This window comes from Astatotilapia calliptera, chromosome 7 (genome assembly GCF_964374335.1).
Source record: "Astatotilapia calliptera chromosome 7, fAstCal68.1, whole genome shotgun sequence".
Taxonomy (NCBI): domain Eukaryota; kingdom Metazoa; phylum Chordata; class Actinopteri; order Cichliformes; family Cichlidae; genus Astatotilapia; species Astatotilapia calliptera.
Window position 1 is genome coordinate 11420401 of NC_137428.1, and position 14077 is coordinate 11434477.

The window sequence follows — 14077 nt, forward strand, 5'->3', positions numbered from 1 at the left end:
GCTATTAAAGATGTACGATTAACTGTGACTAATGTCTGGAACCTATTTTAATCTGTCACTGACGCCATGGGGGGGCGTGTACCCCACTGCTTTATAAGTGTCCACAACATGTATTTTGGTCAGAAGACATATGTTGATGTTTTCTCCGGGCTGTTAATAAACTCATCGTTTGATTGCACTTTTCTGGGGCTTCCGTGGTTTGTGACACTGCTCTACATTGATTGATTTCGCGACAGAGAATAACATTGTTATCACTAAAAACGATAAACTAATTCCTGCTCCTCAAAACCTTCAGTTTGCAAAGGACAGCCAATCCCAGCAGAGATAGCTTAAAGAGATTTTAAACGGCTCATTTCAGATGATTAAAGATTATCTTCAATTTTAAATGAAGCAAAGTAAAAAAAAAAAACAGAAAGAAAGAAAGAAAGAAAGAAAGAAAGAAAGAAAGAAAGAAAGAAAGAAAGAAAGAAAGAAAGAAAGAAAGAAAGAAAGAAAGAAAGAAAGAAAGAAAGAAAGAAAGAAAGAAAGAAAATATTGAGCTTGAAATAAGCACAGGTAGCTCCTCTTCAATCTATTCAGCACTGATAACCCACCACTTGTTGCTTTCACCTACAACCATGTAATTTACCTTGTTCAGAACTGAACAGCACAGACCAAGGTCTGTGGCATTCACAGGCAGCCTGTCATTTACAGTATCTCACCTGTAATTTGCTGCATAGGTAACATGAATGTGCTGCACACCTGTAACCAGCTGGTGTTTCACTTGCTGTAATCACACTTTCTTTTCTGACCAGAAGAGAAACCCTCACCTCTGGCCACGCACCAGTAATAACCCTGGATGGCGAAGCTGAGGTGATCTGAATTTCCATTTTCATCTTGTTTAACTATTTTTGCAGTGGATAATCACAGGATCTTAGTAAATCCCTCAACTGGACTTACGTTATGTATTTGGGTTATATCATTCAAACTTGGTACTGTTTTCTGAAGTGCCTTTCACTTCCTCTTTTTGAGGAACCACAGAAAAATCTCACTGAAAGTCTCTTCCTCTGTGCAGGCTTTTTCCATCTGATACATAAACTGAACCTCCTGAACAGCTGTGTCAGCACCTAAGTGGGAGAATTCAAGTGAAATAGCCTCATTTCCTGTCTGATAATTGTGCATTTTCCCTCCAGAAGTTAGATCCCAGCATGTTTTGCCAACGTTTCTTGAAACAGTTCTCAGTCTGCCAAAAAAGTTGGCACACGATTTCATATCACACTCTGTGCTGTTTTAATGCACCATCTGCCAATCAAGCCAGAACTTCCTCTGACACGTCTACCAATAAATACGGCTCTTGTAAACAAATAAAGTGTGAATCCCCCTCCCCAACTAATTTCTCTCCCTCTGAAGGAGTTATAGGTGCACTTTCTCACCTGCAGGATGTCCTGGATCTGGCTGAGCTGCTGCCTCAGCACCTGCTTCTGGTGGAAGCTGAAGGCGGGGTGGTTGGATGCCATGGTGAACAGCAGCAGAAACTGCTCCTCTGTCCTCCCATCGTTCAGCGCCAGGCCGTAGTTATTGATCACCGTGTCTATGTGGGTCAGGGTCCGGTACAGGACCCCCGCAGCCTCCCGATTGTCTGAACCGAGCAGTGCGAGGGACACCAGCAGCTTGCTGCGCACCACCTCATCTGTGATGTTGGTAAGGCCCGACAGGTCGACGGGGTTGTTGGCTTTGATCTCCGCATCCCGTAGAGAGTGGTAGTCCTTGCGAGCCAAGTCCTCCAAGCACGAGCCGAGGAAACGGAGCTCGATGGGGACGCAAAGGTCCAGCAGGCCGCACAGGAACTCTGCCCTCTGGGCTGAGTTGAGTGAGGAGAACCAGCGGTACACCCCCTCTCTGTGAACACAGCTCTGGCTCTCCACCATCCTCACACACGCACTCACACTGTATGTGGACCGGTACAGTAACTACAGAATTCACTTTAAAAACGACTTGAAGGGAGCGCGCTCGGGTGTGCGCACAAATTGCGCAGGCGTCGTTGGCAAACTCAGTCCTAATTTACCAACTTAGGTTTAAGCGGCTGTTTGCCACTTCAACGTTCTCGGTGTTTGTCTGAGAGCGGCCGCAGGAGTGAAATTTAACAAGCAACAGTCGTTTCCTTTGTTGTCGGAGCAGAGACGACACCTAAGCAGGCCTTCCCGAACCAGAATCTCCCCAAAGTCGTCTCACATGGAGCCAAAGTGGACTGGTCTGCATTCACCACGGAGCACGGCAGCCCAGAGTCCCTCCGCCGTGTCCCCCTCCGCCGGTCGGACCGCGGACCCCCTGACGGCTCAGAAACAGTGGTTGCACAAAGGCAAGCGAGATCAAAACACACCGCCCCATTCAATGATACCCTCAAACACACCGAGACTTTTTGATCCGAGCCGCCAAGCCAAAAGGCACAACAACAAGCCCTTCCTGTAGAGTTGCTCCACCGTCCTCATGGCTTCCCAAAACTTGTACGAGGAGCCGCGGGCACCAGCCAAAGACTGCCGGATTTCAAGTTTGTAAACACAACTAGTAGATCCCGAAGCTACTGCTGGTTACCAGTGGAAATACCACGAGAACATTTCTTAGACATTACCTCATCAAAAGCAGCTGTGGATTAAAAAGAAATCTCACTGACGACTCTGGAGGCGTTTTTTAAAGAAGCCATGAAGGAATTTGGTGCACATTTTACTTCTAGGTTCTTCTCATTCTGCCATGAATCTTGGAAGCGAGAAAAACAGCTGTATATAACATTATCCCAACTCTGGTAACAAGACCAACCTACCACAGAGAACGGTCTGCTCTGATTGGCTGCGAGAGCTGTCTTTAATCGAGGCTCCTCCTGCGATTGGTTCAGAGCGATATCCGTTGCCCTTTTATTCCACATCTTTTTCTCATGCGTTCATACTCCGCTTAGTTATTAGGTATTTAAAGTGCCAGACACACACTCAACTGATGCTTCCAAGGCAGTTTCAGCTTCATGGAATAAAGAGAACTGCAACAGTTGTCTTTATTCCAATATCGAATCAATAATCTCCACGGAAGAGAATATGCAGAATAGTAGTTTCCTGTCAGTACTGGTTCACTTTTTTTTTTGGGTAAATTCGGGGATTTTTTTTGGTAAAGTTCCCTTTAGTCGTTTATTTAGTTATTTATTTCAGTATGGCATCATCAGTGTATTTAAAAATGCATATCATGACTTATAAACTGTCACTTTTGAGGAAGTCCTGGCACAGTATTTTACATTTCCCCTCCACTTAGAGGTGAGTTTTGCTAATAGTTACTGATCTTTGAGTACTTCTGAGCAGAATGATGTGTGTTCAGAGTTTGATACTACTTCATGTGCCTTTAAAGTCGTGTGCTGGGAGTAAGACCTGAGTTAAAGATGTGGGCAGTTTGGTGTTCTTCTGAATGAGGCTGCAGTCGTCAGGGAGTGCAATTTAAGTGTATGGCGGTTGAACTGGCATTAATCTTTGGGAATGCACCATGTTTTTATCCCTTGTGACCCGTCCGTAAATTCATGTCCCACAAAAACATTTTTTATTTTTTTATTTTAGTATATTAGAATCTGGTCATGCTGTTTTGAGCTGGTAATGTGTCCAGCGTTTCCCCCCTGACTTTCGCCCAGTTTTAGCTGGGATAACTATCACTTAACTACTTATCCAACTTAGCTAAGTGGATCTGGTCGTCTCAGTGTGAATGTCAGGACCTAAGACTTATAATAGGATAAATCAGGTTTTCCACTTCATGTCTGGGTTCCTTTTTTCCTTTTAACTGTTGTGGCGGAACAGTGTATATATTTAAACTTTACAGCCTTTTTGGTGTAGTTCATATATAGGTCCAGAAGATGGCAGCAGATGGCTATGCTGATGCCTGCTGCAGCGGCACATTGCCGACGGACGTGGTGTTGTGTCCAGCGTAATATTTGCCTCCTCACAGATGATAAAAAATGTACACACACCCTAAAAGTGCTGCTTAAATTCTGATTTACGTAATAATAAAATGCGCTAACTCTAGTGCACTGTGTCCCCTCACCTCGCCCTACAATGTAGTTCTAATCTTCTTTCTCTTCCACCTGCAGTTCTCCCTTGCTCCATCGTCTCGACTGTTTCAGCACATTAGTCTCTATAGGTAAGCCCCGCCCATAAATAAAGACCCCGCCCTCTGCTGACGGAGGAAAGGTCTAAGGTTGCTATAGTAACCATACCCCTCCCTCCCAAGCAGGTTCTGTACCACTCCCTCTCTGCATCAGGGATGCTGCAAAAACTGCACACACAGAAAGTATGAAAACACAACGCAACGCAAAGAAAGAGAGAGAGAAACCAAAAATACAGGAGCCAAGTCGTTTTCTTTCAAACACTTTCATTATTTTTCTCCACACAACTGAAAAACAGAGTAACTCCCAGAAACGGAAAGAAAGAAAGAAAGAAAGAAAGAAAGAGGAGAGTGAAACTATAGAGAGAGAGAGAGCTTGGCATGCTGTAGCATGCTGCAGACTAACGGGGTGGTGCAGGGCATCGTCACCAGGCTGATGACATACAGCAGAGCTTCTAGACCGAGGTGTTGTCAGAACATGGGGAAACGCCAGAAATGAGCCTACAGCCTGAGAAACGCTGTCGGACAGAAAAGCAACAGCAAACCTCTCTGCCCCTCCTGGAAGTTGTTACTGATGGTGAGGGTTTCAGCCATCCTGCCATCCGATCATGAGGAAGGAGAAGGACGAGCAGACACGCACATGCACACACGCACACACACACACACACAGATGTTCATATACGGTACTCTCTGAGCAGTCATGTGCACACATGGAAAGAAACAGAGGGATTGTACTGGGCGGTTTGAGAGAAATCCAGTTGATTAAAAAGCACGACAGCTGTCTGCGACAGTCTTGCGTGTCAGTAAGCGTCTTGCTCAGCAGAGGAGAAGTGAAGGAATGGAAAGGATAAATCCTCACTTGGCGCTGGCTACTGCTTACTACAACAGCATTGCATCACCTAGCTCCAACTAGGGACTTCAATCTGTGTCGCTTAGTTGAGTAAAATCAATGAGAAAGAGGCCGCTCTCCAAACTGTGCTCCTGTCAAAACCTAACATGTTGCTTCTGAAGCTTCTGAAGCTTCCAGATTCAACGCACAACTAAGATTACAGCACATATGCATGCATTGTTGTACTTGGATCAATTTGCTCTACAAAAGCAATGCAGTTGGGCGACTAGGATTTTTTTCAGACATCTTGCAAGTATAGTATAAAAGATGTTGTCATTATCTTCAGGTTAGGTTTTAACAGAAGCAGTCGGAAAGCCGTATTTGTGAGGCTTCAATGGAAGCGGTATTTTCCTTTAAATACCTCAGCTGGTGGTACAGCAGGCGCAGGGCTCTGCCAATACGCTGTGCTGTGAATGTCCACCAACTCAGAGGAAGTTCCATCCTTTGACCGGTGTGTGTGGAGGTGGGGTTGAGTGGGAGGGAGAGAGATGGAGCGAGTGCAGCTGTCAGCTGATGCTAGTCGGCTAGATGTTGCTGTGCGCCGACTCTGTCCTCGTGAGATGCTCTTGTAAAGTTCATGAACAGCATGAAAGGCCACTGTGCAATTTTGAGACCACACACACAAACACACACACCGTCACACCTACACACACAGGCATACACTGTGATGGCAAAAACATCCAAGCTTGATAGAAACTCGCATTTCACTGTGAACATGATATCCAAACATGCTGCTCCTCACACACAGTATGCGATAAAAATTAACCAGATAAAGAAGAAGAAGGATGGGGTAAAAGCAATGAGTGTGTGTGTGTGTGTGTGTGTGTGTGTGTGTGTGTGTGTGTGTGTGTGTGTGCGTGTGCGTGTGTGTTTGTGTGGACAGCGCATACACACTCTGCAGCTCTTGAGTGTGTCTCAGCCAACACAATGGAACATAAGCACACAACCATCAGTAACAACACCGGGGCAGGCGGAAGAACCAAAAGGCAGGAGTTTTAGAAAGAAGGGGAGGAAGGTTACAAAATAAAGAACATATCCATCAATGTATTGTACATGAGAGAAAATGTTAATAAATAAATTTTAAGTTACAAATCTGTTGAAAACTATGATTTGAAGATGAAAAAGTCTGTCTGGTCAGTCCTGTCTGTGCACTTGCTGTAAAAGCCAGCTGCAGCTTTCGTGCCTGAGAATCAGGCAGCCCACTCGAGTCTTGACGTGAACCTCTGAAGCTCACTTAAGTCCAGTTTCTGGACTATATTATCTCACTGCAGTCCAGTCATCTGGACTGCTTTACCCCTCCTTTGTCCACCCCTTTGGGCTCTGCACTTCAGCATTTCTTCCAGGACGGCCGGACCAAGCTCTGCTTAGTTTGGGTTAGCCACCTTTAGCCCAAATGAGGGTGGAGCCTTCCTTGGTCCCAGCTGGTTGCAGTAATCTCACCAGGAACACGAAGGGGCAGCAGATTCGCCGTAATACTCATATGAATTTATAGTTGTTGTAGCATAGGTGGGCTGACTCTGAAAGCGGTGCTGTTTTTAAATAAAAAAGTGGATAAACAAAATAGCCACTCCAATGTTGAGCAGAATCACCATGACAACCAGGATGGAGCTGTATGCCTGCGTGGGAGAGAAAGAGAGAAAAGAGAGAAAGTGTCAATAATAAAGACACACACACACACACAGAGCTCACAATAGAGGCTGTTTTCAGTACATTCAACCTGAAAACCACTCACATTTATATTCATCCTTTTATCTCCTCAGATATATATATATATATATATATATATATATATATATATATATATATATATATATATATATACACATACATATATATACACGCACACATACGCCTTGAGGTATATCACCTTGAGGTAATTGTTGTTGTGATTTGACGTTATATATAAACAAAACTCAATTGAGCTGAATTTACAGTGGTGCACTTTCACCCATCTCTAAAGCCCTAAACTCACTCCCCAGCAGGATATGGCAGGTTTAATTCAGCTTCAGCCAATATGACAGAAAGTGTGACTTTGGTCAACAAGAAAATGAGAATTCCTGGCATCAGCTAAAATACTCTAAGGCTTGGTTGAACTGGAAAACCTTTTCTTAACACTGCAAACCCTTTGGAGGCTATAGTGGAGATCCTGTTTTCATTATTGCCATATTTTTAGTGCTCACACGTGATTGTCTTAAACAAAACAGTATTCATTATTCTTCTGTTTATCCATTCATTCATTTTCTTATCTAATTTATTCTTGTTCTTTTTGGAAACTGTGTTATTGCACTGCTCACTGCATAACTGCCGCTGTCAGATGAATTCTGGTATTTCATCTGTGGCATATTACTAGTTTACAAATCCTGTAGTTCTGGGATTTTCAGTACAGATCATCTTGAACACACAAGTGTCAAGTTAAATACAGTGTTGTGACATTTTTGAAGACCTAGTCCTAAATCTCTCCAGGACAACAGAAGGAACTTGGAATATCTCTGCTTTTCACAATAAAAGCCCCTAGTTAGTTATGGTAAGTTACCATATTCATTAAGGTATGTTGGACCGGCACAGTAAACAACTCCCAGTTAAAGCGAGCTTAGGATACTGACTTAAAATATGCAATACATGTTGGTTTCTTAATTTAAGCATTTCTCTCAAAGACAAAATTTCAATATCAGATCATGGAACTCTTTAAACAAATGTGAGTATTTTGTTTTTTATACTATTCTGCTTTCCTCTAAAATATATTTAAAAACTGCTGTTAATTTGCTATTTTATGATGTTGTAATAAAAGTCTTAAAAAAAAGTATTTTAAGGTCTTTTTTGTATCCATCTCTAAGCTCAGAATATATTGTTTACAGAAGAATAATACACACACATACACCAACTAATACAATATTATTACTTTTCATTCTTGTTATTTGATTTGCAGTGGAGGTGATACTGGAAAACATGACACACAAAATAATATGTTATCTAAAATATCCATCCTTTCTTTTCTTCTGTCGTTATCAGGGTCACAGGGGGGCTGAGTATATCTCAGCTGTCATCAGTGACGGGAATAACAGCGTTACAAGCAACGGCGTTACTTTTTTCAGTAACGAGTAATCAAACTAATTGCTATTTCTATCGTTACACCGCCGTTACCGTTACTAACAAGAAAATGCGGTGCGGTCGCGTTACTATTTTTCAACAAACAGATGGTTGAAGCTGTGTTCAGCTTATCGCGTCTTATATCAGTTCCACTGAAGTAGCTGTCTACGTAAGTAATCTGGGCGCTACAGTGATTAGCAGCTCCACACGCTCCCGCAGGCAGCAGTCACTTTTTGGCACAACACCTGGAGCTGAGGGGGCAAAATAATCGCATGAGTGCTGCTGTTTGACTGAGAAATACTAAAGTTGTCGTGGTAAGCCAATCACATGACCACTTCAAGATGACAAAGCAACAAGGTGATATATACCAGTTTTTAAATTGTGTCAATAGGCCACGTAAAGCCAGAGTCATGATAAACAATATATACGCGGCGTTTTTTCCTCAATAGTTTCGTCACGTTTACTGTCTAAGGACAGCGCAGCGAGCACTCTCTGCTTATGAGCAAAAAAACCAAAAACAAAACAAAAATCAGCCTGTTCGTGTTGATGGAAAAATGTAACATGTCGACCAATCAAAAATGATATGGCAACATGACATTTGGTTGTTTAGGAAGAGGGGGAAGTTTTAGGAGTGACGGCGAGAGAGAGAGAGAGAGAGAGAAAGGCAGCAGAAAAAGAGAGAGAGCGAGTTTTGAGATGTGACAGATTTGCGACGTTTAGCATGTTTGGAGTGTGTAGTTAATGTGTTGTCTTGTGTAGTTAGTGTGTAGTGTTGTGGATAGTTTTGTGTTGTGTGTCAGAACAATGAGGCGACTGCTGTCTCCAGGTAGAAACAGGAGTGATACACCTGCTGTCAGACCTGCAGGTATCAGGCTGTGATGTTCTCCTTTATAGTGGACAGAAATTATTTTTTTGGAGTGGCACAAATAATTTGTGTTGCATCTTATTGAATGCAGAACAGCTGATTGTTCTGTAAATAGTTTGAAATGGTTATTTAAAAAATCAAGGTAAAAGGTAAATGGATGCAAATAACTTTGTTGTTTGCAAAACTTGTGCATAGGATTTTTAAAACTGACAATTTATATTTGCATTTAAAGTTATGAAATATGATTCATTAAACATGTTTGTGGTTGTTACAGTAAAAAATATAACTTTTTCTACTCGGATTTTATGGGGTTTTTTTGTCTGATTTTAGATCAATTGTGTTAACACAGTATGTCAAAATGAAAGAATAACTGTAAATTCAGACACGTGAGGTTGTGCTTAAAAGGATGATACCAAACAAGGCAAAGTAAATAGTTTTTAAAGGTGAAATGTAGAGGAAACATCAAAAGTAGTTAAAAATGGCCAATTCTACCCTGGACCCCATGGTTAAAGTTTTTTTTTTTAAAGTAACGTAATAGTTACTTTTTAAGTAATTAATTACTTTTAGAATCTTGTAACTCAGTTAGTAACTCAGTTACTTTTTTGAAGAAGTAACTAGTAACTATAATTAATTACTTTTTCAATGCAACTTGCCCAACACTGCTGTCATAGGGCAAGAGGCCAGTACACCCCAGACAGATCGCCAGTCTGCTACAGGGCTAATACACACAGACAGACAACCATTCACACTCATTGGTAATTTAGAGTCACCAATTAACCTAATGCCACTAACTGCATGTCTTTGGACTGTGGGAGGAAGCTAGAGTTGATGGAGTTAAACCCAAGACCTTCTTGCTTTGAGGCAACAGTGCTAACCATTGCACCCCTGTCCATGTAAAATATGTAACCTAAAATAAATGTCACAGAAAAGAAACAATTTGAAAGGGCCAAGTTGCCTTTTTGACCAGCAGTACTTGAGAAAAGACCAGCAGGAGTGGTGATGCATGTAAAAATCCAAAGACAGCTATTGGGTTTTACTTACATAGCTTCTGTTAACTGTTTTAAGCCTACCAGAAATTTTTGTGATCTCTTTGTTGCCTTGCATTGTGTTACCTGTCTTCTTGTTAAAGACTTTCAATAAACACAAACAGGAAAAAGATCGAAGGCGAAAACTGCACGTGAATATAAATACTCCATTTCTGCCTTTATCGAACAAGGAAGCCTAAATTCTCTGAGAGAGTGAGGTCAGAGGTGAAGCTTGGCTGCACTACAGAAGCCTTGAGCTGGTGTCACTGTGGTGTCTTGCTCAGTGACACTTCAGCAGATGCTTGCTGACAACCTGGGTCATGTGGGTGAAGGCCAGTCTTTCTGACCACCTGTACGCTGTGGGTAATTATGTGCAAGTAAAACGAGTATATCCACTGACACGACCACTTTTTGTCTTTTGCAAAATAACGCACTGCACTGGCATTAGCACACACAGAGCGGATTTTTACTCTTAATAAAAGATTTACCGAAAGAGGAGGACCTGCAGAAGACCTATGGTTTTAATTAAGTCTACCTCTGAAATAATTTTAACAATCGCTGCAGTGGGAGAGGGAAAATAGGACTCCGTGAACCTCTACACACACTTATTAAGCTGCATTAGTGCAACACAGTTGTAAATGAATCTGTCCAGAGGCTGTAAACAAGGTTTGTGCTGATCAACACAGCGATAGGCTAATCACAGATCCGTGTCATAAATGATTACCAGACCACAAGTGGATGATTCATCTGATGGCCTGTTTTTGTGTGTTTTATTTAACCTAATTTATTTAAAAAATGAGGTCCTTATTTGTGTTATCACACCACTTGATACTAATGACTTCCATATTGACACCCAACTTCTAAGAGCACCCTTTTAAAAAAGTGGGTACTTGATTATATAATAGATTGGCCTTAAGTCTAATTCCTTCATTGGTTCTGGAGAACGTTTATTTGTAACTAGTATTTTCAATTAGTAAAATATATGGAGCACACACCACAAACATATATCTTCATCCGCACAATATTGCTAAAATTAGAAATTTCATGCACTGTTTTCGCCAAGGCTGGACTATTCTAGTTTCTAATTATCAGGCTGCTCTAACAGCTCCCTACACAAACCTCAGCTGATCCAAAATGCTGCAGTGAAAAGACTAACGGGTACCAAAAAGAGACAGAGCATATTTATCCCACATTGGGTTCTCTTCATTGGCTCCCTGTTAAATTTAAAATCCTTCTCCCAACAAAGAAAGTCTTAAAAATTTAGTCCCATCATGTCTTAAAGATCTCATAGTATCATGTTATCCCAACAGAGGCCTTTGCTCTTACACTGCAGACTTTTTTGTACTCTAAGTAGAATGGGAGGCAGAGTTTTCCGCTATTAGATCCCTCTTCTGTGGAACCAGCTCCCGGTTGGGTTTCAGGAGAGAGAAACTCTCTCTAAGCTCAAAATAATACTAGATCAGATGACCATCAGCCATGTCTTAATTATGCTACTATGGGCTAAGACTTCTGAGGGACTTCTCATGCTGCACTGAGCATTTCTCTCTGACTCCTAGCATGTTTACATCCCACTTAACTTTTACCTGTGCTCTCCCATAGTTCGTGTTTTCTCTCCTGAACCTGTTCGCTCCCAGAGCCTGGTTTGCCTGGAAGTTTCTTCCTGTTCAAAGGGAATTTTTCCTTCCAACATAAAGAACATTGACATGACTTTTATTGTGGACTGGTCCAGTATAAATAAAACTGAAGTGAATTGGGACTGAGCTGGATGCTGTGTGCCTCTCAAATGAATAGCTGCACTTTGTGGAAAACACAATTACTTGCTATCATGCTGAGAGTTAGAAGATTGATGCAGCTGTACTACCTGTGCACTGAAAACACCAGCTAGCGTGTCTACATTACAATATGTTTTGGTAGTAAAAATTTAGCATCAGTATGCATGGTGCATTCCAAATTTAGCCTCAATAAAAAAAAAAAAGAAAGAACTGGACTTTTGTTTGAAGTCTTGTTATTTACACCATCACGATGCCCAGCCTGAAAAAATTAGTTTTTCAGACCTGAAATATTAACACTGGAGGACACAACAATTAAATTACCGTAATGTTTTTAATTAAGAGAGTATCCATATAGCTATAAAAGTCTGCATTAAAGGCACTCGCTTGTTGGTAGACGCAACAAGTCACAATACGACTGTTTTTATCCGTCAAACAGTCCTACACGGCATCAAAGACAGAGGTTCTGATAATTAAAGCAGTGATTCAGTTTTGAGGTGACTTTGAAAAAATCCTTAACACAAGCACACAACATACGCCCCAAGCTAGTAACCTTGGTGTGCGTTTTGATCCTCATCTGAATTTTGAAGTGCACAGACAAAATATCGCAAAAACTGCCTTTTTACCATCTTAAGAAATGCTGCAAAAGCACAGCCATATCTCTCCCACGCAGATACAGAGAGACCTGTTCGTGCTTTTATCACTTACAGGGGTTGACAACTGTACTGTAATGGTTTCTTTTGTGGCCTATACCAAGGAAGATTTGGATGAACTGCAGAGAAGCCAAAATGCAGCAGGTGTGTTGACCAGGATTAGCAGGAGAGGACAGATTATTTTCTGTAGTAGATTTGTCTTTTTCTGCTTCTAGTTTACTTTAGTGACTGATTACACGTCTATTTATGCTTTTTATTACACATTCCTGCTAATTTTTCTTTCATCTGTCTCGGGCTTTTCACCTGTTCCTCCACAATCTGCAACTAAGACTAATAAAGAAACAGTCTGGGATCCTCCAGAGGTAGCTAATCTTAAAGATATTTTCATCGCTTGTCTCAGATGTATCCGCTAATATGCTTTTTATTTTTAAATGTAACTTTAGTTGTTTACTTTTTAGATATCTTCGTCATCGAGTTACTAATGGTTGTTGTAGGACATGGGCCATGGGGATGCAGCTTCATGTAAATATGAGCCTATGGGATGCACAGAGGTTGGCTTCTGTGTTACATGATGCTGAGTTGATGTTCTTGAGTGACTATTTCAGTCCAGAGTATTCATGTTAGAGCAGACACGGTAAAGAAAACACATCTTTTTTTAAAGTAATTTTATTGTATGCATCTTTCTGTTGCAAACTTGTACGAACACTTCATGGACGGATGTAAGTGATCAATCGACTGATTGATTTTGAGGGCCTGTGTTTGTGCTGCTGCACATCTGCATGCGGAAGGGGCCCCGGTGTCCATTCCCATGGCGTTCTCGCTGTGTATTTATCTGAGTGTGATAGTATCTGTGCATGCTGTGAACCTGTCATACACAAATCTCACTTGTTTCTCTGCGGCTGCAAACACACAAACACACACACAAGCACCCTACCTCCACCACCCCCCCCCCCCCACCCCCCCTTTGTCACTGACACGCGCCCACTGATTGGCGCCGTTGGAGCAAGGCATACGCTGTTCCCTAGCAACAGAGCGCTGGTTAACCAATAGGGGGCCGTCTGTGAGGATGGGGCTAGTTTGCCAGTCTGCTGTTACTAAGGTGCAGAGAGGATTGCTGGGGTTCTGTGTATCTCTATCAGTGTGTGTGTCCATGTGTCTAAGGCTTTGTGTTTGCATGTAGCAGGTAGCAGCACACACTGAACTGATGAGCAACCGGCCTCAGCCACTAAAGCCATCACACTGCTGCAGAAAAATTCTGATTAAAGTGAGCAAGTTGTTTGAGGAGCGAGGAACTGTATTTAGCAGTTTACACACAAGCAAAGTGAGAGTGCGAGAGGGAGAAATGGGGTGCGTCCTTATGTGCTCAGTGAACGTCTGCGGCGTACGATGTGTGGTTTTCACTTGGTGATTTTCCTGTTGCTTTCATTAGCTAATGCCGCGACCATATTATCACCCAGGATTAGCGTGGATGGGGCCATCCACCAGCCTAAGTCAAGATGAAGCCAAAAAATTATATTACAGCAGCATAATCCCTCCCCGCTCGCTCACAGTACAAAAAAATCTTTCTTTATTTCATAAGGTTAAACCTTGTGCCTCTCCACCCGGATTATCTTAATATGTGGGATAACATTGTGTTATGTCACTGGGGATGGGATGTATCCTCATGACAGTGGGCAACAAAT

The 14077-nt window shown here is 42.0% G+C and overlaps 2 protein-coding genes across 4 annotated transcripts in view; both read right to left on the minus strand.

Moving 5' to 3' along the window:
* zcchc14 (zinc finger, CCHC domain containing 14) overlaps positions 1-2988 on the minus strand; it is a 29435-nt gene extending 26447 nt beyond the window's left edge. For 2 of the 3 annotated variants that reach the window (XM_080303440.1, XM_026172951.2), the window contains exon 1: positions 1413-2988. In XM_080303440.1, the coding sequence (XP_080159566.1) occupies positions 1413-1907 (495 nt within the window). In that variant the 5' untranslated portion in view covers positions 1908-2988. The remainder of the gene's footprint in view (positions 1-1412) is intronic. The other variant, XM_026172950.2, reaches the window with a different exon arrangement.
* A 1369-nt stretch (positions 2989-4357) lies between these two features.
* The window catches only part of jph3b (junctophilin 3b), a 55853-nt gene continuing 46133 nt past the window's right edge, over positions 4358-14077 (minus strand). Inside the window, exon 6 of the mRNA XM_026172949.2 lies at positions 4358-6612. Within this exon, the coding sequence (XP_026028734.1) occupies positions 6532-6612 (81 nt within the window). The 3' untranslated portion in view covers positions 4358-6531. The remainder of the gene's footprint in view (positions 6613-14077) is intronic.